This window comes from Pongo pygmaeus, chromosome 21 (assembly GCF_028885625.2).
Source record: "Pongo pygmaeus isolate AG05252 chromosome 21, NHGRI_mPonPyg2-v2.0_pri, whole genome shotgun sequence".
Lineage (NCBI taxonomy): Eukaryota > Metazoa > Chordata > Mammalia > Primates > Hominidae > Pongo > Pongo pygmaeus.
The window spans coordinates 47557149-47582369 of NC_072394.2; the positions used below are offsets into that span (position 1 = coordinate 47557149).

The 25221-nt window shown below is 37.0% G+C and overlaps 1 protein-coding gene across 7 annotated transcripts in view; it reads left to right on the forward strand.

The window, feature by feature from the left end:
* STK4 (serine/threonine kinase 4) overlaps positions 1-25221 on the forward strand; it is a 113222-nt gene that overhangs the window by 58185 nt on the left and 29816 nt on the right. For all 7 annotated transcript variants that reach the window (XM_054466795.2, XM_054466800.2, XM_063659029.1 and 4 more), the window contains one exon: positions 204-361. In XM_054466795.2, the coding sequence (XP_054322770.1) occupies positions 204-361 (158 nt within the window). The remainder of the gene's footprint in view (positions 1-203; positions 362-25221) is intronic.

Sequence of the window (25221 nt, forward strand, 5' to 3'; positions counted from 1 at the left end):
AACTCCTCTGGAATTCCATGAGAATTTTTTGGGCAAGCATTTGTGCATTTTTTGTAGTTTCACTAGATTCTTGAAGAGTCCTTTGTCTAACAGAAATATCCACTGATCCAGAGATTGTAGCCCATCTGGAGATATGTCTATTTATTAAACTTATCTAAAATTTAGAGTGTTTCTTTTCATTTTTCATTTTTATTGGTTTTCAGGAAGGGATGAGACCATGCAACCTGCAAAACCATCTTTTCTTGAATATTTTGAACAAAAAGAAAAGGAAAACCAGATCAACAGCTTTGGCAAGAGTGTACCTGCTCCACTGAAAAATTCTTCAGATTGGAAAATACCACAGGATGGAGACTACGAGTTTGTAAGTAGTGTTGGAAATAAATGGTTATGTCTTCATGGGAAGTTATTTGAAATGTCACACATTAGTGCCCAAGCATTTTCTTGTGCATTTTGAGTCTCCTAAACCATCCCTGACAGTGTCTACTGAGCTGAAGGACAGTATTTTGATTGATGTTTGAGCAGTTCTCTGGTCCCTGATTAGTGGCATCTTTTTCACTTTCAAAATCTATATTCACTTTTTGTTTTTGTCCAATTTGAAATTGTTCATGGTGAGAGAAGTATTCAATCATCAAATGAAATTGCAACTGTCTTTAATAGTTTATTTGGGGTTTTGATTTTATATTTAAGAATTAGATTGGAGGGCAATTGACACTGTTTTGTGGTGTCCTTGTTGTTTTGCTAACTATTCTCCTAATTTTAACCCTGCTGAAAGGATTATTCTCAATATTTTCAGAGGATGAATGTATAATTTTTCCAGTTTCATATGAAAAACTGGATGTGTTTTCCTTTCTCTACTGTGGAACATTTTCCCTCAACCATAGACACTTATTAATGTTCATAGGCATTTAAGGAGTGGAGCAATAAAAATTTTGGGAAAAAGTAAGCTAAGGAGTCTGCATTTTCTTCTTGACTATTACTAGAAAAGATTTTTCTCTTCAGGAGCTTTTTATTTTTACATTCTAAAATTCTGAAGTTTGATCCTCCATCTGTCATAATTCTGTTGTTTATAAAAAAGCTTAGATTGGGCATTGGGCTTGAACTCTGGTAGGCCTGTCTAGTTCTGGCTTTCCACTATACTACTGACTGGCCTGGGGAAATGATGCCATTCTTCCATAACTTAATTTCTACTTTTATAAAATGGCAGGAATATCATAGTTTATACAACTAATGGTAGAGATCCTTTAAGGACCAGAATAACTCGTCTGAGGTAAATTAACTGATGAGTCACTGAACCCATGATAGAACCCAGGTTCATTTGTTTTATTACCTGTTTGTTCATTTGCTTACTTATCCAGTGTTTTTTTTTTTTTTTTTTGAATGTCATGTGTTTGACACTATTCTAGGGATGGGGTCATTAACAGAACAGCCAAAAACCCATCCCTCATGGAGGTTTCATTCTAGGTGAAGGAAAATAAGTATTTAGTGTGTTAAATGGTAGCAAGTATTGTAAAAAATATAAAGCAAAAGGGAGGTTAGGAGACAAAAAGAGTGTGTGTGTGTGTGTGTGTGTAGTTTTTTAAAAATAGAGTAGTCAAGGAAGTTCTCATTAGTAAGAAGATGAGGATGTGAACTATGTGAATATCCAGAGGAGAGATTTTTAGGCAGTGGGAATAGCAGATGCAAAGATCCTGAGGCAGGGACTTGGCTGGTGTGTTTACAGAACAACGAAGAAACAGTATGTTTTGGAATGGCATCAATAAGATGTGCAGCAGGAAATGATATCAGAGATATAATGGAGAGCGAGATAATGCAGGGCTTTTTGTGTAATAAAGGACTTTAGCTTTTACTCTTGAGTGGAATGAAAGACCATTGGAAGAGATGACTTGACCTTATTTATATTTAAAAGGTATTATTCTAGTTGCTATATTAATACATTATAGGAGAACTGTAGCGTTTCTGAACACAGGTGCAGTGTTTTTATTTACTGTTCAAAGGTGGCAAATTATGGGGCACATCTGCTACTATTCTCCTCTTCTAGGCCTTTGGCACTCATCTGTTCCACTGAATCAGGGTTCAGCTTCAGAATCCTTCTTAACACAGCACACCAGGCTGCCACTGCTAATCAGAGTAGACTTAAGAAATTTGAATTATTGTGCGTCTATTCTATGTTGCCTGTATAGTTGTCTTCAACATGTGTATAAGGACTGATTTCTCAGTTTAGCCAGTCTTCAGGCAAAGATGTTTAACTACTGGGTACCAAATCACATCATTATTGTGATAGAATGCTTGAGAATCCTCAAATCTGTAGTACTTCTAAGCCTAGTTTCCTTGTTTTTAAATGTTTTAGAAGTTAGCGATTTTGGCCAGGCGCGGTGGCTCACGCCTGTAATCCCAGCACTTTGGGAGGCCGAGGCGGGTTGATCACCTTAGGTCAGGAGTTCGAGGCTAGCCTGACCAACACAGAGAAACCCCGTCTCTACTAATAATACAAAAAAATCAGCCAGGTGTGGTGGTGCATGCCTGTAATCCCAGCTACTCGGGAGGCTGAGGCAGGAGAATCGCTTGAACCCAGGAGGTGGAGGTTGTGGTGAGCCGAGATCATGCCATTGCACTCCAGCCTGGGCAACAAGAGTGAAACTCCGTCTCAAAAAAAAAAAAAAAGAAGTTAGCGATTTTGAAAACCCAGTCACTTTAATCCTTTTTAATTTTAAAAATTATTGTTTATGATATTTTTAGGATACATGTAATATTTTAGTACCTGTTCATAATGTGTAGTGATCAAATCAGAGTAATTGGAATATCTATTACCTCAAACTTTTTCTTTGTGTTGGGAACATTATAAATCTTCAGCCATTTTGAAGTATACAATAAATTATTAACTATAATTTTCCTACCATACTATTGAATATTAGAACTTATTCCTTCTCTCTGACTATATTTTTGTACCCCTTAACCAACTTCTCTTCATCCCTTTTTCACCTCTTTCCCAGCCACTGCTAACCGTCATTCTACAGTCTGTCTCCATAGGATCCATTTTTTTAGCTCCCACATGAGTGAGAACATGTGATATTTGTCTTTCTGTCTCTGTCTTATTGTAGATAACATAATGACCTCCAGTAATATCCATGTTGCAATAAAAGAAGCGACAACATTTCTTTCTCTTTTCTGGCGGATAATATTCCATTGTGTGTATACCACATCTTCTTTATTCATTTATCCATTGATGGACACTTAGGTTGATTCCATATCTTGGCTATTGTGAATAGTGTTGCAATAAATAGGAGAGTTTAGATATCTTGTTGATATATTGATTTCCTTTCTTTTGGATATATGCCCAGCAGTGGGATTGCTGGATCATATAGTAGACCTATTTTAATTTTTTAAGGAACCTCTATACTGTTTTTTATAATCGTTTTATTACTTTACATTCCTACCAATGGCGTATGAACATTCCCCTTTCTCCACATCTTCACCAGCATTAGTTATTTCCTGTCTTATTGATAATAGCCATTCTAACTAGGGTGAGATGATATCTTTCTCTCTCTCTTTTTTTTTTTTGTTTAAGAGACAGGGTCTTGCTTATTCTCCCAGGCTGGATGCAGTGGTCCGATCATAGCTCACTACAGCTTCAAACTCCTGGCCTGTAATAATCTTCCCACCTCAGCCTTCTGAGTACCTAGGACTACAGGTATGGACCAACACGCCTGGCTAATTTTTAATTTTTTCTGAAGATGAGGTCTGGAAATGTTGCCCCAGCTCATCTGGAACACCTGGCCTCAAATAATCCTCCTGCCCGGGCCTCCCAGAATGCTAGGTTTACAGATATGAGCCACTGTACCGGCTCTTTGTGGTTTCAATTTGCATTTTCCTAATGATTAGTGATATTGAGCATTTTTTCATATGCCTGTTGCCCATTTGTATGTCTTTTGAGAAATGTCTATTCAGGCCTTTTCCCAACTTTAATTCTAATCATTATTCTTGGATCAGTAGTTTCAATGTGTAAAGAATTTATTTCTCTTTGCCACAGTTTTCTCATACTAAGATCATTGGCAGGAAACTTGTTTTGGTGGGCAAGCTACTTATACAGAGGAGTTTTAGGAGGTCTTTAGAGAGAGTAATTTTTTATTTTAGAAGTAGATGACTTCTAGGGGGAGTGAGCCCGTGGTGCACAGTGACCAGGTTAGCACATTGCATGACTTGTATTACTCCTGAGACTTTCTTCTAAATCTGAGGTCATAAACTGGCAGCAGCCAGCTCACAGACCTTTCTGTGTGTCCTATACGGTGTTTAAATTTTTAATTTTTTAAAATTAGTTGCTTATGTTAAAAACTTAGGAGATTTTACACAAAATGTTGGATCTCCAGCTTATTTTGAAAATGTGAAAGATCTGGCTACAGTAGACCTACATTATTGGTTAATGGTTGTCTGGAGCTGATTGGCAGCTGCCTTCTTTATGTATGACCTCTCTAATTCTTCACACTATTTGACCTACTTCACTCATTTGTATTAACTGTCTGACCTGTCTGACACTTAGAGGCATTTGATATTGGGACTCTTGCATTAAATTGTTTGGATTTATATATGCTTGAGCCAGCCTATTCTGATATATGACATTCTACTCTATTTGTACCTTCAGAATGTTAAGATAATTTACTTAATGAAAATCTCTTACAAAAAAATTTCAAACTAAGCAATAAAAGAAAATAGATATGAGAGATACATGAGCTGCTCTCCCAACAAAGGTCAAATGAAAACTGTCTTTATAGTTGATATTCTTGTTACATAGCTTTTACCTTGATCCTAAAGCAAGCATTTGAAATAATAGTCTAGAACAGTGGTTCTCAAAGTGGTCCCAGAGCAGCAGTGTTAGCATCACCTAGAGACTGTTAGATAGGCAGTTATTCAGGCCTTACCCCAGGCGGACTGAATAGGAATATCTGGGGACAGCACCCATTGGTGTTTTAACCTGTCCTCCTGGGTGACTGTAACCCACTAAAATTGTTCTAAAAGGTTTTTAGAGTAGTATATCTTTATATACATTTCTTGTTTTCTTTTCTATTAGGTACTATAGAAATTCAGAGATAAGGATGTATTTCTATTTTGTTAACATTGTATGATTTTTAAATTTCCTTATTATTCCCCCTTTGGGTCTCTTATACTCTTACCGGAGGTACCAAAGAAGCACATAAAATATGGAAAATGTATGTTTGTAAGTGACATCTGGCAAATAAAGAGCTAGTCCTTTGAGTGAAGAAAGTTCTGAATAATCTCCTGAAAGCTTAAGGAAGGATATGTGTTAGACTTGCTAACATGTTTCTCTCACAATTGCTTTTTTTTTTTTTGAGATGGGGTCTTGCTCTGTTACCCAGGCTGGAGTGCAGTGGCGACATGATCTCAGCTCACTGCAACCTCTGCCTCCCGGGTTCAAGCACTTCTCTGCTTCAGCCTCCTGAGTAGCTGGGATTACAGGTGCCTGCCACCACACCCAGCTGATTTTTGTATTTTTAGTAGAGACAGGGTTTCACCATCTTGGCCAGGCTGATCTTGAACACCTGACCTTGTGATCCACTTGCTTCGGCCTCCCAAAGTGCTGGGATTACAGGCGTGAGCCACCGGGCCCAGCCTCCCTCACAATCTCTTACAGACTTTCTGATTTCTAGGCAGATAGTATTTAATTATGAAAAAAGATAATTCTGTTTCCTCCTATGAAGAGAATTGCTGCTTTCCAATGACCTTTTTGCCCAAAATGGCAAATAGGAAGTAATTTAATCAGGAGTAGCTGAATTTTATACTGACAAAAACTTCATATTTTCATCTGAAACTGAATATTTGTCCCATTTCTAAAAGTGAATTGCCTGTTTGCCAAGTTGAGAAACCCCCCCAAAAATTTCTAATAATGTTTAAGATACATAGTGATTAAAATATAAAAGGTGCTTAAAAATGCAATAGTCTCTAAAATTGATATTTCATATCCTATTAGCAGATCACATTGTTGGAAAAAAATGTAAGATTTTATGAGAATTCAGACCTTCCCATTTTGCCATTCATAAAGCCACAAACAGCTGTAAACTTAAATCCATTTTGGCTCATGAATCTTCCAAAAACACACTGTAATATTTTAGTTTAAGATGACCCGGGCTGGGTGCAATGGCTCATACCTGTAATCCCAGCACTTTGGGAGGCCAAGGTGGAAGTTCGAGGTGGAGTTCGAGACCAGCCTGGCACATAGTGAGACCCCATCTGTATTACAAAAATAAAAAAAAATGGCCCGAGTGCCAACAGTGGTGAACAAAACAGACCAGGCCCATTTTCTCATGGAGTTTACAGTGAAGGAAATAGACATTAAGCCAGTACCCTAGTAGGTATCAGTTCAGGTAATTATAGCGAGTTTTTTTTTTTTTTAAAGCACAGTTAAGAGATATTGTGAGAAAAGGCCTGTGGAGAGACAGGACATTGAGCTGAGACATCAGTGAAGAGGGGAAGCAAGTCACAGGAAGATAGGGGAAACAAGTACAGAGACTGTGAGACAAGACATAGATTGTGTGTAAGGAAGGAAAGGAGTCCATTGTGGCTGGAGCCGAGTGACACGTGGGATAGCAGTTTAAATGTAAATGCATCAGTAATCACAGTAAATGTGACTGCACTAAAATCTCCTATTAGAAGAGAAAGAGTCTGGATAAAAATAACAGTCAAATTCTGGCTAAATGCTGTTTATAAGAGATGCAACGAAAAGAAAATACAACCGAAAAGTTTAAAACAGAGGAATGGAAAAAGATACAGTAGGCAAATACTCACTAAAAGAAAGTAGGTGAAACAATATTGATGTCAAATGAGGCCTAGCATGGTGGCTCATGCCTGTAATCCCAGCACTTTGGGAGGCCAAGGCAGGTGGACCACGTGAGGTCAGGAGTTTGAGACCAGCCTGGTCAACATGGTGAAACCCCATCTCTACTAAAAGTACAAAAAATTAGTTGGACGTGGTGGCAGATGCACCTGTAGTCCCAGCTACTCAGGATGCTGAGGCAGAAGAATTGCTTGAACCCAGGAGGCGGAGGTTGCAGTGAGCCGAGATCGTGCCACTGCACTCCAGCCTGGGTGACAGAGCGAGACTTCATCTCAAAAAAAAAAAAAAAAAAAAATCAGATGAAATAGAATTTAAGACAAAAGAATGTTACCTGGGAAGGATCTGTTTTATACTGTTAAAAGGTATACTTTATCTAGAAGATGTAAGTCATGCACCTATATAAAACATACATATTTATCCCAAACTGATAGAAATACAAGGAGCAATGAGAATACTGCAATTATAGTTTCAACAAGTTAATCAAGAAGACTTAAATATTCTTCTCCCCAAAATTGACATTTCAGTTAGACGAAAAACTAACACAATTAACAACATTGATAAAACAGAAAATGGACAAAATTTCTAATATATATGAAACTTTAAAAACATGGAATATTCATAAAACAACTATGTTTTATTCTTTTTTTACCTTTATTTCAGGTTCAGGGGCACATGTGCAGGTTTGTTACACAGGTGAATTGTGTGTCATGGGGGTTTGGTGTACAGATTATTTCATCACCCATGTAATAAGCATAGTACCCCATAGGTAGTTTTTCGATCCTCACCCTGCTCCCACCCTCTGCCCTCAAGGAAGCCCTGATTTCTGTTGTTCTGTTCTTTGTGTCCATGTGTACTCAGTGTTGAGCTCCTACTTACAAGTGTTGAGCTCCTACTTACAAGTGAGAACGTGCTGTATTTCGTTTTTGTCCTTGTGTTAGTTTGCTTGGGATAATGGCCTCCAGCTCATCCATGTTGCTGCAAAGGACGTGATCTTGCTCATTTCTGTGGCTGTGTAGTATACCATGTCAACATGTACCACATTTTCTTTATCCAGTCTGTCATTGATGGGCATTTAGGTTAATTTCATGTTTTTGCTATTGCGAATAGTGCTGCAGTGAACACAACACATGCATGTGTCTTTATGGTAGAACAATTTCTGTGCCTTTGGGTATATACTCAATAATGGGACTGCTAGGTTGAATGGTAATTCTCTTTTAAGTTCTTTGAGAAATTGACACACTGCTTTCCACCGTGATTGAACTAATTTACATTCCCATCAGCAGTGTATAAGTAATCCCATTTCTCTGCAACCTTGCCAGCATCTGTTATTTTTTGATTTTCTAATAATAGCCATTCTGACTGGTATGAGATAGTATCTCATTGTGGTTTTGATTTGCATTTTTCTAATGGTTAGTGATGTTGAGTATTTTTTTCACATGCTTATTGACCATGTGTATGTCTTCTTTTGAGAAGTGTCTGTTCATGTCCTTTGCCCCATTTTTAATGAGGTTGTTTGCTTTTTACTTGTTAATTTGTTTAAGTTCCTTACAGATTCTGAATATTAGATCTTTCTTGGATGCATAGTTTGCAGAAATTGTCTCCTATTTTGTTGGTTGTCTGTTCACTCTGTTGAAAGTTTATTGTGCTGTTCAGAAGCTCTTTAGTTTAATTAGAACCTATTTGCCAATTTTAATTTCTGTTACAATTGCTTTTGTTGTCTTCATCATGAAATCTTCGCCAGGTCCTATATCCAGAATGGTGTTTTCTAGGTTATCTTCTAGGGTTTTTATAGTTTTAGGTTTTACATTTAAGTCTTCAATTCATCTTGAGTTGATTTTTGTATACGGTTTAAGGAGGGGGGTCCAGTTTCAGTCTTTTGCCTATGGCTAGCCAGTTATCTCAGGATCATTTATTGAATAAGGAGTCCTTTCCGCATTGCTTGTGTTTGTCAACTTTGAGTTACTATGTTTTTTTGTTTTTTGTTTTGAGACAGAGTCTTGCTCTGTTGTCCAGGCTGGAGTAATGCAGTGGCGTGATCTCAACTCACTGCAACCTCTGCCTCCTGGGTTCAAGTGATTCTCCTGCCTCAGCCTTCTGAATAGCTGAGATTACAGGCACCTGCTGCTACGCCTGGCTAATTTTTGTATTTTTAGTAGAGATGGGGTTTCACCATGTTGGCCAGGCTGGTCTCGATCTCCTGACTTTGGGTGATCTACCCGCCTCGGCCTTTCAAAGTGCTGGGATTACAGGTGTGAGCCACCATGCCCAGCCAATGTTTGAAAGGGTTAAAAAAGAAATCAGGCCACATTACCTGACTATAATGCAATGAAATTAGAAATTAACATTAATAAAGTAGTCAAAGCCACTTTATCCCACCTGGAGATATAAAAATATATTCCTAAATCTTACTTTAAAGATAAAATAAAATATAAATTATAAACAATTTAGAAATGAATAATAAGAATTATACCAAATTCAAATCCCTGTAATTCAGAACCTGTGGGAGGCAGTAAACAATGGCACTTAGAAGATTTATAGCCTTAAATGAATTTTGTTTTTAGAATACAAGAAAGATTATAAATAAGTTAAAAATAGGATAAAGATAACAGCAGAATTTAATGAAAATAGAAAACAAACCAAAAAGTTGATTGGTAAAAACCAACAGCAGGATATTTGAAAGGACCTGATATTTGGTAGATTTGATCAAGTTAAAAAGGAAGAGTGTACCAATAAACTGCAGTAGGGGAAAGGCGAGAGACAGTTACTAGAAACAGAATATGGCAGTGTGATCAGAGATTATTATTTATAATTTTATATTATTAAATTTGAAAACTTAGATAAATAGATGTTTAAACGTTATGCCATATTTACTTCCCATGTGGAAATGTAAATGCATAAAAATATGCAAGATACTTTTGAACAAGAAGAACAAGGTTGATCTTATTCTTTCAGAGACCAAAACATACCACAAAACCACAATAATGAAAGCACTGTGATATTGGCATAAGAATAGAACATAGGCCAGGTGTGGTGGTTCACCCTGTAATCCCAGCAGTTTGGGAGGCTAAGGCGGGAGGATCACTTGAACCCAGGAATTTGAGATCAGCTTAAGTATCATAGTGAGATCCCCATCTCTACAAAAAAAAAAAAAAAAAGAAAAAATAATTAGCTCGGCTTGGTGGTACATGCCTATAATCTCAGCTACTTGAGAGGTTGAGGTGGGAGGATCTCTTGAGCCCAGGAGTTCGAGGCTGCAGTGAGCTAGGATTGCACGACTGTATACTACCCTGAGTGACAGAGTGAGACCCCATGTCTTAAAACAACAACAACAACAACAACAAAAGATCAATGTTACAGAGTAGGACTGAGAAACATACCTATGTATGTATATGTGTGTGTGTGTACATAATATAGATAAATTTTTAAAAATATATACACCTTTGTTGGATGCATAGTTTGCATTATATATGAGTGTATTATATAATGATAAAACACAAAATAATGCAAACTGTAAAATTTGTGTAAATTTAATAAAACACAGATCATGCTACCATTTCTATGTATATGCACACATACAGCTGCATAGATAACAAAAGACAGGATCTAAAAATAACTTGAAAGTCATTACCTGTGGACAGAACTTTAGTTTTAGCTGTCTTTACACAGAGAGAGAATATATTACTATATTAATATATTACTTGCTTAGCTTAAAAGAAATAAATAGAGCAAGATACATTTTTAAACTTTCTATTGAGATTTTTACTGGTTTTAGTCTAAATAAAGTTAACCAGGTTATATATATACAGATTAAGAGAACCACAGTACTTTTCAGTCAGTTATCAGCTTTGCAAGTATTGTTGATTATTAGCTTTCAGTATCCTTAGGTTTTAGAGTAAATTTCCTATTTATTCAAATGAAGTTGCTTTCAGATTTCTTATGACTTCTTCTATAAAAAGAGTTGGTAGTAACTGGCCCTCACATATTAATTCAATCTATATTTATTGAGGTTCTCTGTGTGTACTATGTGTGAATAGATAAGACTGTGAGATCTTTTACAGCCTTCACTTTATCTTCCCGTCTTTGTATTCCTAACGCCTAGCAATTGCCCAGCTTAGAGTTAGCACACCATTTCAAATTAAACTCAGACATAGTCTCTGAATTCATTCATTATTTTATTCAACTACTAGTTGAATTAAACTCAAATATAGTCACTACACTTAGAGAGTTTATGATGTAGCAGAAAATAATCAAATGATTTTGATACATTATACTAATGATAGCTTACATTTATTGAAAATTTACTATGTGCCAGGCATTACATATGTTACCTCACTCTCAGAACCATCCCATGAGGTAGGAATGTTGTGATTGCCACTTTAGGGGTAAAAAAACTGAGGCTTAATAGGAAGAATAAGTTCAAGAGATCTATTGTACAACATGGTAACTAGTTAATAAACAATGTATTGTATTTTGAAAATCACTGAGAGTAGATTTTAAGTGTTCTCACCACAAAGAAATTGTAAGTATGTGAGGTAGCGCACATGTAAATTAGCTCGATTGAGCCATTTCACAATGTATGTACATACAGTATATCCTTATGAGGTTCATTTTATGAGGTTTCAGTTACCCACTGCAGTCTGAAAATATTAAATGGAAACTTCTAGAAATAAACAGTTTCTAAGTTTTAAGTAGCATGCCATTCTGAGTAACACGATGAAATCTTGTTCCATTGAGCATCATCCCGCCTGGGACATGATTCATCCCTTTGTCCAGCATATCTGTGCAGTACACGGTACCCACTCCTAGTCACTTAGGAGCCAATTTGGTTATCAGATCACCTTTTGGGGTATAACAGTGCTTGTGTTCAGGGAACCCTTATTTTGCTTAATAATGTCCCCAGAGTGCAAGAGTAGCGATGCTGGCAATTCCAGCTTGCCAAAGAGAAGATGTAAAGTGCTTCTTTTAAGAGAAAAGGTGAAAGTTCTTGACCAAAAATAAGGGGGGAAAAACCATATGCTGAGGTTGCTAAGATCTATGGTAAGAACGAATCATCCATCCATGAAATTGTGAACGAATGTGAATCTTCCATCCGTGAATTGTTGTTGTAATTGTTCTATTTTATTATTAGTTATTGATAAATTCTTAGCTGTAACAACTTTATAAATTAAACTTCATTATAGGTATTTACGCATGGGAAAAAGCTGAATATATAGGGTTCATTACCATCCACAGTTTCAGGCATCCACTAGGGTTTTCAGAATGTATCCCCTGTGGATAAGGGAGAGACTGCTGTATTTCAAAACATCATGTTGTATACAATAAATATGTACAATCTGTATTTGTCAATTAAAAGAAAACCCTGAGACTAAAAGGGAGGTGGTTGACTACAGTAATACAGACAGTTAGTGGCACAATGAGGATTTTAACCAAAGCAGTTTGGCTCCAGAGCCCATCCTCTTAACTATCTGTAATGCGTGGCATTTTTCTAGGCTATTCTGGTAAGTTCTATCCATAAAGTACATAAAGAAGGGGCTGTAGGAGCCCAAAAGAGAAAGCAAGAACCCCAGGGAAGGCACCAATAAGTGTCATTGGAAGTGTGTTTTGAAAGATGAAGTGTGTCTGTGGTGATACTAAGGAGTGTGGCATGGGTCCAGGAAGTACTGAGTAATTGAGCTGGAGCATTAGCAGTGTGGATGTGTGTAAAAGGGGAGGAAGGGAGCGAAGGAGAGAACTTCAGGTGAAGTAAATTAATGCCCAATGTACCCTTTTTTGCTGGAAATATTTAGTACTCTTTTAGATTTTTTCCTTGGTATATCAGAGAAATTAAAAATAGAGTCCTAATGCAGCACAGAGAGCTAATATCCATCTGAAGTTGTGTGATAATGGGTCCATCAGGATATAAAACCACCGAACTGTTAATTCAAAATTAATTTGATAAAAGTAACAAAACCTGAACAAAATTGATTGTTTGGATTCCCTGGATAGTTATAAGCCATTCAGATGGCTTTTTGTGGTAGGGAAGGATAAATTTTAGCCCTGAGTTTTTCCCAGGAGACCGATAACAACCTATGATTCCACGAAACTTTATCTTAACCATTCTCTCCTAGATCAGGGCTCCAAATCTGATTGTAAGTTGAGATTTCTTTGGGTTTTTACAAAGAAGCTTTACTGAATTGTCAGAACATAGTCAGTTACTCATTTATTATTAGGTTGTACTTTTTGCTTTTGGCTGCACATGTTAGAAATCAGACACTTGCTGGGAGGCAAGAATTATTACTACCTTATTTATAATTAGAAATCATGATTGATATGGTAGAAGAGATGCTTTATTTGCCTACGCTTAAGTCAATACTGTCAAGAATGCATCTTGATGTTTCCTGGGAACTCAGTTATCTACAATTTGAAACTTTATCTGTCATTTCATAGAGACAAAAATAACTCTCCCAAAACATTTTGTGAAATTATTGTTCATTTATTTCAAAGTGAGTCTAAAAGTGCATATTCTTAAATTTACCAGCCTTTAATGGTAAGGTAAAATTTAACGTCCCATTACTCAGTTACAACAATCATCAAGTCAACTATTCTTGTTTTATTTAATCCTTCACCTTCACTATTCACCCACACTGCTTGTTTTGAAGCAAATCCCAGGCATATCTCATTTCTAAATATTTCATATGTATTTATAAAATATTAATGACCTTTTAAAAAATATAATACCTTTATCATACTTTTACAAATTAGGAGTAATAAATTTCCTTAATGCCAAAAAAATGCCTTGTTACTGCTTAGTCTCCTGGATTTATATATATTTTTTAGCTTGTTTGAATTAGGATCCAAATGCGATTTATAGGAAGTTGGTTGATATGTCTCTTAAGCCACTTTTAACTTAAAGCCCTTCGTTTCTGCTACCCCTGCTCATGTACTTTGAGATACTGTTGGAGAAACCCAGTTGTTATCCCATATAGTTTCCCTCATTCGGGATATTGCTGATTGCATCTAAGTGGTCTTATTTAATATGTTCCCTGAGTTTCTTATAAATTGGTAGTTTTGTCTAGAACAGAGGTCCTCAGGACCGCTTCATACTTATAAACATTATTGAGGACCCCAGAGGGCTTTCGTTTACGCTAATATTTACTGAATTAGAATTAAAACTCAAAAATTTTTAAAGAATTTATTTACTTAAAAAAAAGCTAATTATACATTAATGTAGTTTTTTTCAATGAAAAATGACCATTTTCCCAAAACAAAAACAAATGAGTAAGAAAAATAACATTGTTTACATTTTTCAAATTTTTTGGCTTGGACAGATAGATGATCCTGTCTGTTTTGCATTCAGTCTGTTGTAATACATTGTTTTGTTTGAAGTATAGGAAGAAAGTCTGGCCTAGCAAAAAGAGGTGTAGTTGAAAAAGACAGAACTATTGGAATAGCTGTTTAAGATAACTGTGGATAGTCTTCTTTGACCCTGTACCAAAACTCAACAAGTAGTGGTTTCTTATAGGTTAGTTGCAATGTAGAATATAAAACTAAATTCATGAAATTTTCTTACTCCGTATATTAAAATTCATTGATGTTTTAAAATTTTGAGTGGAACTTTTACTCACACGTGATTTTGTAACATCACGCATTGGGCATTTGGAAGATGTTGGTTCATTCAGTTACATGGATCTTCTAAATGTTGAAACATTTCATTAAACAATATAAAAAAAAAAACCACATTCCCTGAAGTTATGACCAGTCTCATCAGCAGAGTAGCTAAGTGTAGAGAAGTTGTCAGGCTCACAGTGGTAGATTCAAGTTTTCCAGAATACTAATTTTCATTTGAAGGTTTGAATTTTATCATCAGCTACAACACTCTTAGTTGTTTTCCTTTGAGTGACAGACTCACTTTTTTCATTTCTGAGAAAATGTCTGCCAGATACCCAAGTCCGAATACTCACAATTTGTCATTTTTCATGTAAAATGGTGCTCTGTGGAAAAAGCAGCTGGTTGAGCTTGCAGCTCAATTGCACAAGTGCTTTGCTTCAAAATGACCATTATATTTCAGTTACAACAGAAGTGCTATATGCGGACTTCCCATTTCATCATAGATACTATTAAAAAGACATGAATTTTTTTACTACTTCATCAAGGACATTCTTAAGGGTTTTTAAAAAACTGTAGCCAGTGACTGTAAAGAATGCAATAACTGCTGACACTATTTGGTGCCACTTTTTGATTTATACTGAGGCTAACAGTTTTAGCCCCCACTGCTTTTGTGTAATCAGTACAGATGTCAACACAGTAGAAAAGTCAAAAAGTGTCTTAAGATTAATATGAAAATAGTTTGGTCTTACAGAGTCCCCTAAGAGTGTGTCAGGGATCTTCCAGGAGTCTGCAGGCCAGACTTTGAGAATTGCTGATCTAGAAACTTGATCAGAATCAGGTTCAATTTTTTTTTTTGGCAAGGGTATTTCATAGGTGGTATGTATACTTTCATCAGAAGGTTCATAATATCTGGATATATGGTCATCTCTCTTTTTCTGTTGTTAGAAACCAATGAAGGTCATTGTCTGGATGCCATTTCATTAGAGATTACAAAGTGGTGACATTTGATCATTTCTTCTCCATTTACCAATTGAAGTAAAGAAGCATTTCATTATTTAGATAATCTCAGGTACAATGTATATAGAAAAGACAGACTATGCACTTGATTTTTTAATTTTTATTATAATTTTCAAAATAATGTATTGGTTCCCTAGCATTCTCCAAAGATATAACCAGTGATTTTTTTTTGTATCATAAATTCTTGGATTTAAAAATATTTGATCTGTTTCAATCCTTTCAACTATTTCTTATGTTCAAATGGTTCCATCTTGATATAACCCCAGTAGTTACTTTTAAATGTTTTATTAAATGCTTTATATACTCCCTGGTAGTTTGTGAGAGCATCCTTGCTTTCTAGTATGATGAGATGTGAGATGTTCCAGGCTCATCTTGTCCATGTCTTGCTCCAAACCTGGAAACAGACATTTTTTTTTTAAAGGAACTCAGGTTTTTCAAATGGGAAATGGTAATTAGAGACCACAGTCTGGGTGCAAGTTGTGCTCATTGCAGTTAGGTCATTTTTTTCTAAGCCTTTTCAATGTATGAATCCAGGAAATGTGTTTATTACAAACTCATGCATTCTTATGCTATTTCCAGTGTAGATTGAATACTACTAGTTTTTTTCTTAACCACTTTCATCCCACATCTGTAATCCTTTCCCCCATGCCAAATATCTTCCCAGCAATTCTAATATAATTACTCATTTGTTTTTCAATTCACAATAAATGTCAGCCTCAGAATAATAATACCAGTACTTCTGACAACAATACTGAAAACAGTTAAAGATTTGTGTTGCAGCTTGTTGTCCTTAGGGACATCCCATATAGATGTACAATCAAATTATTATGTGTTAAAGCTACTGGGAATAATTTCTGTGTGGTTATGCCACAAACTCAATTGGCTGATAGGTTTTTTTGTTTCATTTTGTTTTTTGTTTGAGGTATTGCTTTTTATTGTTTTGCTTTATAATTATATAAACTATATGGTTCCAAGGGGCAAGTCTACAAAACAAAGTTGTTCAGATTTAGTTTCTATTCCTATCTCCTCTGTTTCCTCCTTTTTTTATGTTTGGGAGATATACACAAGACACATGCGTGCACAGACAAATACGTGTGTGTTTGTACTACCATTCTGAGATAACAGTAGTGTCCTATCCATACTTTTCTCTGTTTTTTGTTAATTATATATCCTAGAAATTACTCCATAGCCGTACATAGAGACAGTCCTCATTCTTTTTTCCTATGCTTAGTATTCTATTGTGAGGATGTATTGTAGTTTATTCAGCCAGTCCTCTGTTGATACACATTTAGGTTGTTTGCAACAGTTTTTAAGTTGATTGCTTCATAAACCTATTCATAAATAGGGAATGCAATTTTTTATGATTGTTTTGGTTTTTTAGGTTCATGCTTTGTCAGTTTTGAGAAGCAAGTTACATGTTTTAAGCGTGTTTAGCTTTTTTTTTTTTTTTAAAACAGCAAGGGGTGGATTTATTCAGAGGTCTCCCTCTGCCACATTTTAGTGCTGTTTGTATAAAGCAGCCCCTAAGACTCTAGTCATAACATCACGTGTCACAGGAAGAGTGAGTAATCAATCTCCTGGCAAACATTGTTTTTTAGCCTGCCCCAGGTATTAAAATGTTGCCAGGTGTTAACAACCTGGAGGCCTGGAATTCCTAATTGCTGTAGTCAGAACCTGAAATTTTTAAAGTTTGAATCTCATTACAACCAAAGCCAGATTTGGTTCAGTTACTTTAATTTTTCTATAATTTGAAGTCAGAAAAGAAGAAGAAAGACAACTGTAACTTCAGTGTTGTTTATTATTCATCAAGAAGGTTTCAATGGCTGAAATTTAAAATGTAAATTAGCTATTACTCTAGAAAGCACAGTTTTTTTTTCAGCTGAGATGAATGTATTTTTCTTATTCCTGGATCTATAGCCACACCTTTGAATTATGATCTCATTCACTTAGACACATATTTTTCACTCTTCTTCTTTTGAGCTGTTAAAGATATTTTCTTCAGTCTTTCTTTTCAGCTTTACCTCCTGTTTTTTTCTCACACGAACTCTTGACAATTCAGTAATCCTTATTCCTGGGACATGAAATGTTGAGAAGACAAAGGAGATTTATGCAAGTTTTCCCACTCCATCCAAAGAAAGGGTTTCTATTAGAGCTCTTGAAAGTGATATTTGCTTATGTAGCCCAGTGCCTCTGAAAGAAAAAACATGATGCAGAACTTTTCTCATTATCTAAGGTGTGTTCCTGGTGTCATTTCCCTCTCTCAACAGGACCACTTTTACCTAATACAAATCTGGATCCTCCACTACTCAAATGAAATACAACGCAATTAGCATCTTTTGTCTTTGATAACACACCTACTCCAAGCACCAGTAATGCTGGAATGGAAATCATGTTTCATTTCCTTTCTTCATTTCTCTGTTGGAGTTTGATGCTGATATTACTGAGATTTCTAATGGACAGTGTAGGGAGGAGAAGTCTGATTGATGGTAATTTATTGTACTGCTACTGAGAAAAAAACACAACTCAGGATATTGGGTGTTCTATACATCCAGATTTTTTGACTGAAAATGTTAGATTTTACTTTTTCTTTTTAAAAAATGTCCAGCTTTTAAGTTCAGGGGCACATGTGCAGGATGCGCAGGTTTGTTACAGAGGTAAATGTGTGCCATGGTGGTTTATGACACAGATCATGCCATCACTTAGGTATTAAGCCCAGCATCCATTAGCTATTCTTCCTGATGCTCTCCCTCCTCCCAAGCCCCCACCCTCTGACAGGCCCCAGTGTGTGTTGTTCCCCACCATGTGTCCATGTGTTCTTATCATTCAGCTCCCACTTGTAAGTGAGAACATGCAGCGTTTGGTTTTCTGTTCCATGTTAGTTTGCTAAGGATAATCGCCTCCAGCTCCATCCATATCCCTGCAAAGGACATGATCTCATTTCTTTTTATGGCTGCATAGTATTCCATGGTGTTCATATACCGCATGTTCTTTATCCAGTCTATCATTGATGAGCATTTAGGTTGTTGATTACAGCACTATTCACAATAGCAAAGATTTTACATTTGTTTAGAAGGCTTGATAAAGTTGCAGTTGTGTACCAAAGTGTACCAAGTGTACCAAAGTGACTGTTCTTTTAGTGAAGAAGCAGTAGGTTTGGTAGTTAAGATCATTGCAATCAGGCTTTCAGGGTTCAAGTCCTGACTTCACCATTTGCTGAGTAGCTGTGGGCCACTTACCTCTCCTCTCTGAGCATCATTGTCCTCTTCTGTAAAATGAAGTAATACTAGAACCCATAGGATACATTTTGAACCTATATGAGAGTTAAATAGAGTAATGCATATCAAGTGCCTGCAATATAATACAGATTGAGTATTCCAAATCTGGAATCCTGAAATGCTCTAAAATTTGAAACTTTTGAACAGTCAAAGAAAGTGCTCATTGGAGCATTTCAAATTTCATATTTTTGGATTAGAGATGGTCAACAGGTAAGTATAATGCAAATATTTCAAAATCCTCCAAAATCCAAAGTTTAAAACACTTCTGGTCCCAAACATTTTGGTTAAGGGATACTTCACCTGTAGTCACTTCATAAATGTCAGCTTCTCCTCCCTCCTTCCACTTTCCCCTCCTTTCTTGAAACATTGTCCATGGAGTAAATTTCATTACCTAAACTTTTCCCCCAGTGATCTGCCATTGCCTTCTGTCATAAAACCAGAGATACATTCCCAAAGAATACTTGCTCCCAGAGGGACTGATCTAAAACTACTTTAAAACAAAGGAATTAAAACTATTACTGCTTGGAAATTGATTACCAAAGTGATCATAGGTATCAGTTTTAGAACTTCGTAATGCTTTCTTCCTTTCTTTTCCTTACATCTCTATACAATAACACAGTGTTTCTTTCTACCCACCTCTCAAATCATGAACTGTTGAGGTTAACAGAAATTTTCAAATCTTGAAGCTCTGAAACTACTTCCCTTACAGTAACATACTTCTACCAATAGATGCCGCCCTTTCACTTCTTGAGTGCACAATCGCCTGTGTGGCATTTGCTTAAGGCAGAGCTTGCTGGCTATGTAAAATGAATGATAAAATTATTGAACCAGGCTGGGTGAATGATAAAATTACCGAACCAGTGGCTCATGCCTATAATCCCAGCTTTTTAGGAGGTTGAAGTCGCAGGATTGCTTGAGCCCAGGAGTTCAAGGCCAGTCTGGGCAACATAGTGAGACCCCATCTCTACAAAAAATAAAAGCACATTTTAAAAAGTTAGCCAAGCAGGGTGGCATGTGCCTGTGGTCCCAGCTACTCAGGTGGTTGAGGTGGGAGGCTTACTTGAACCCGGGAGTATATGGTTTTCAGTGAGCCATGATTGTGCCACTGCACTCCAGTCTGGGCAACAGAGCAAGATCGTGTCTCAAAAAAAAGAAAAAAGAAAAAAGTTACTGAATCACTTTAGAAATTTGACATTGTGTGAAGTGAGTTTCTTTGAAAATAGGGAAAACTTGTAACACAGACCAGTAGAATGAATATTACATTACATCAGAAGAAGGGTGAATGGCCCAGGCTTTAGCTGGGACCTTGGGTGAGTCACCCTCCTCTTTGAATTTTAGTTTGTGGTCTGTAAAAATTAAACATAGTAGTACCTATCCTGCTTTTCCCACAGAGTTGGAGAAAGGATCAAATGAAATATACATTGGGTTATTTGAACTAAGTTTACTTTCAAAACTTTGGTAGAATTTTATTAGCCAAGAATTATAAGGCCGTTGATGTTTATTTTTAGTTCATTGTGTATTAAGTATTATCACTTATTTTTATTTCACGTTTTATTTTACTATTATAAAAAAATTAGCTCTTTGAATGATGACAAATAATTCAGAAGTGAGGAAGACAAAGAAGCAGTTAAGCCTGGATTTCTGGTATGACTCTGTTTGCTGATGATAGTAACATTATCACTTTAGATCTAGGTAGCATTTAATATAGTTAAAGATGCATTCATAGTTTGTTCTTTTGTTTGGCAATGCTTCCAGTATTTCTGTGAGGTAGCAGGGTGGGGTTCTTATCCTCTTATCGTTTGAGGAACTGGAGCCCAGAGACATTTTACAAAGGCATCTTTCCTACTTAGTGCCAGAATCAGGTCTGGAACCCAAACCCCTAAGTGGCTTCCTGTCTGCATTAATTCGTAAGTATGTGTGTTTTCTCACATGAAAACAAAAACAAAAACTATGCTTACATATTAAATACCCAATATTATAAACCAGGAAAAAGAATCTTTCAAATAACATGTGATAGGGACTATAGTAACCAGGAAGAATGATTTCAGGTTTATTGCATCTTCCTGGGAATTTCGTGACATTAGAGGACTATTTATTATTAACTCACAGTGTTTTTTTCATGCTTATTGAGAACACAATGCAGATTGACAAGCTTTGTATTTCATTAATTGTTTATGCAAACAATTCTTATTGGAGCAATTTAATTTGTACTTTCTTTTGCTGTTATTTCTTATTTACTTTCTAATTATGGGTTGTACAGTAATTTTGCTGTTGTCAGAAAATGTCTTTTTGTTTGTTTGTTTGTTTGTTTGTGAAGGAGTCTCGCTCTGTCGCCCAGGCTGGAGTGTAGTGGCCCAATCTCGGCTCACTGCAACCTCCACCTACCAGGTTCAAATGATTCTCCTGCCTCAGCCTCCCTCATGAGTAGCTGAGATTACAGGTGCATGCCACCATGCCTGGCTAATTTTTGTATTTTTAGTAGAGATGGGGTTTCACCATGTTGGCCAGGCCGGTCACGAACTCCTGACCTCAGGTGATCCGCCTGCCTCGGCCTCCCAAAGTGCTGGGATTATAGGTGTGAGCCACTGCACCTAGCCAGAAAATGTCATTCTAACTAAAAAGGCATTATTATTTTAAGAACATTTTTGGTTTTTGCTGGGTGCAATCCCAGCCCTTTGGGAGGCCAAGGCAGGAGGATTGCTTGAGGTCAGGAGTTCATGACCAGCTTGGGCTACATAGCAATACCCTGTATCTACAAAAAAAAAAAAAAAAAAATTGGCTAAGTGTGGTGGTGCGTACCTGTAGTCCCAGCTACTCAGGAGGCTGAGGCAGAAGGATCGTTTGAGCCCAGGAAGTCGAGGCTGCAGCAAGCCATGATTGTGGCACTGCACTGTAGCCTGGGTAACAGAATGAGACCCTATCTCAAAACTAAAAGGAAAAAAAAAAAAAAAAAAAGCAAATATAACCTCTGAAAACAAAGGTATCTATTGTGGAGGAATCTTAATGGATACAGGAAATATTTGATATATTTTCTGGTTATATCTCTGTCACAGTGTGCTTGTCAGTCTCATTCAGGCACTTGTTCCTGAACTTTTCTTCTCTTCTACTGTGTTATCTGTTGTCTAATCAGTATGGACTTTTCTGCTAATTTTCTTTTCTTTTTTTTTTTTTTTTCCCGAGACGAAGCCTTGCTCTGTCACCCAGGCTGGAGTGCAGTGGCATGATCTCGACTCACTGCAACCTCCGCCTCCTGGGTTCAAGCAATTCTCCTGCCTCAGCCTCCCGAGTAGCTGGGATTACAGGCACCCACCACCACATCCGGCTAATTTTTGTATTTTTAGTAGAGACAGGGTTTCACCGTGTTGGCCAGGCTGGTCTTGAACTCCTGACCTCGTGATCTGCCCGCCTCGGCCTCCCAAAGTGCTGGGATTACAGGCATGAGCCACCACGCCCGGCCTAATTTGCTTTTCTTACTCCAGTCTTAGATAATGAATATTTTTAGTAATCTTCACATTGGTTGCTCATTATCTTGTCTAATTTTAAATTTTATTGGCAGAGACACTTGGTCTCTTAAGACTAACTACATTGTGGAATTTGACAAGGAACTGATGAAAATAGCAGTTATTTAATGCTCATTGTGTGTTAGGTCCCTGTAAGTGTTTTATCCCACCTTCTTTTCATAATATCCTCACATGGTAGATCTTATAGATCTTATTCCCACTCATTTGACAGAGAGGCTTTGAGGCACTAGGTGACAAAAGATGCTAGGTGACCTGTCCCACCCTTGGTGCATGATTAATAAATGATAGACCATTATTTTTCTCAGAATAACACACGTTTGTTTGCGTGAGAATGGTTATATATGTGCCGATGGTGAACATTCATCTAATTCAGATGCTGCATCTTTTCTTTCTCTAACGTGTGCAGCCCTTAGCAAATTGCCATAGCATGCCGGTGCTCAGAATGTGTTATTTGATTATGTTATTTGAGCCCATTGTGTACTCTTTGGAAAACTTTTTAAATTTCTTCAGATTTTCTTTTTGTAATATCCATTCATCTATGTGTATAGGAATATGTTAATTGGACTATAATTTCATAGATGTGGAATTTAGATTTCTTCCCTGCTTCTTTGGTAAAACTGTAGTAAAAAACATTGATTGGAAATACAGTGTTGGGAATTCCCTTGATCGAACTGGATAAAGCATAAAGCATTTAGCAAAGTGCCTGGCATTCCTACTCTGTTATTAATATGTGGGTTCCTTTTAGAGTGATGGCTTATTTATAGTGAAGGAGAGCAGTGGATTGGGAATCAGGTCTCAGCTCTGACTGTAACTAGCTTTGTGTCCTTAAGTAAGCCACCTAACCTTTCTGGGACCCTGTTTCTTTGCTAGAGGTAAGATTAAGCCTTCAAGAGCCCTCAAACTCTCTTGATCTTTGTTTGCCAATTTAAAAAATGCAGCTAATGCATCTCTCTCATAGGGATCATATGAGCCTAAAATAAAGAGCTTGTGTAAAGTGTGTAAAAGATGCTCAGTATATATAAGGTTCTTTTCCTGTTCTTTTAAAAGCAGAGAAATGCTTAGGACACCCAGGATGCCAACATGAGCATAGAAGGCAGTCTAATATACCAACCAAGAGCGGATAGACTTGGATCCATTGCTGGTTTCATTATTTATGGGACCAGTAACTCTAGGCTGGTCACCCAACCTAGAATGAATATACTAATCATATTTACTTCTGAGTTATTGAAAAGATTAATTTAAAAATGCTTTTAAAGTGCTTAGCAGAGTATTTGACATAGAGTAGGCATTCAGTAAATTTTATTTACATGTATAACACTTAGGGTGGGAGACATGGATGAACTACCAGAAAAGGGAGAGATACTGAGGTAGGCTGCCCCAAAAAAGGAAGGTAAGAGGAAGACCGACACTTATTTCACACTTTTGTTGCAGGTCCTGCTAGTTCACACATTGTTTGCTTTGTGATTTTTTTTTTTTGAGATGGAGTCTTGCTCTGTTGCCCAGGCTGGAGTGCAGTGGCGTGGTCTTGGCTCACTGCAACCTCTGCCTCCTGCATTCAAGTGATTCTCCTGCCTCAGCCTCTCGCCACCATGCCCGGCTAATTTTTGTATTTTTAGTAGAGATGGGGTTTCGCCATGTTGGCCAGGCTGGCCTCGAACTCCTGACCTCAGGTGATGCATCCGCCTCGGCCTCCCAAAGTGCTGGAATTACAGGCGTGAGCCACCGTGCCCAGCCGTGATATTTATTTTATACCTAAGATGAGCTTAATTCTGTTATGACTTTCTTGTTCCTAGGGTGAGATTAATTCTGTTATGACTTTCTTGTTCCTAGGGTTTAAATATCAAGGATACTCACTAAAACACTAATAGACCTTTTGTGTTTTCTCTGATTTCTTCCCTTCTGTGCCTGCCTGGAGGCTATAAGTCCTGGACAGTTCCCACATTGATGTGTTTTTTTTCAAAACAGTTTTATCCTGATGGTGCATTTGTTAATGTAAAACAGCTCAAGTAAATGTATGTGCGTATGTATGAAAGAGACAGAGAGAGACAGCGAGAGCTGTATGGGATCCATCAGCTGCCGAGTGTACCCTTTCATCTAGCAGAGTTCACATTGCAGAGCATTGGATCAGAGGGTGGCCAGCAGCTGGAGGGAGAGCAAACTTGAATCTACTTTATAGACCCACTAGTCACTTCAATTTGCCCTTTACTTAGGAGAAAATACACAGCAAAAACTGTTCTTTAGATATGGATGCATCTAGTTTAATAAATCTTAATGTAGTGCTATTAAAAATGAGGTAAAGTCAGGAAATTTTCTACCCCCTCCCAAGTGCTCTTATTCCTAGATATGCAGGACCAAGCATAAAGTTATTTTCACACATTGGGAAGAAATGTTCCATTCCAATTTCAAGTGGAGGTTTTCCACTTTTGGAAGTGCTGCTGAGACTGCAATTACAAACTACAACTATTCTTTTAAAACAGTTCCTGGGATGAATTGAGATCTTGCAGTAAAAATACCATATACAATCTGTCACATTATCTGTGGAACTCTTCTCTATGCCAGCTTGGTCAGTGAGGGTAACAGCTGCCCAGAGTTCATTGCTAAACGGATGTTTAACAATGGTACTATGAATTCAGCACTTCATATTAGAATAATGCTTGAGTTCCTGGTATTCGGTTAATAGAGTTTTACATACAGTGATATAGAAAATATGTGATGCACAGGATTTCAGCTTTTTAAGAATTCTCACCACTTCTCCTCCCATCTCAATTTTGTTGTTGTGGAAAATGAAAATCCCACAGGAAAGCCAAGTGTAGTCCTCATTCCCTGACTTCTGGCTTTGTACTCCATCACTTTCCACTTCCTTCCCCTCCCCTTTCTACACTGTTCACCTGGGCCTAAACGTTGAATGACTCCAGCCTCAAGGAAAGCTTCAAGTTAGACTAGATGACCTTTAAGGTTTTGTTAATCCTGAGAATCC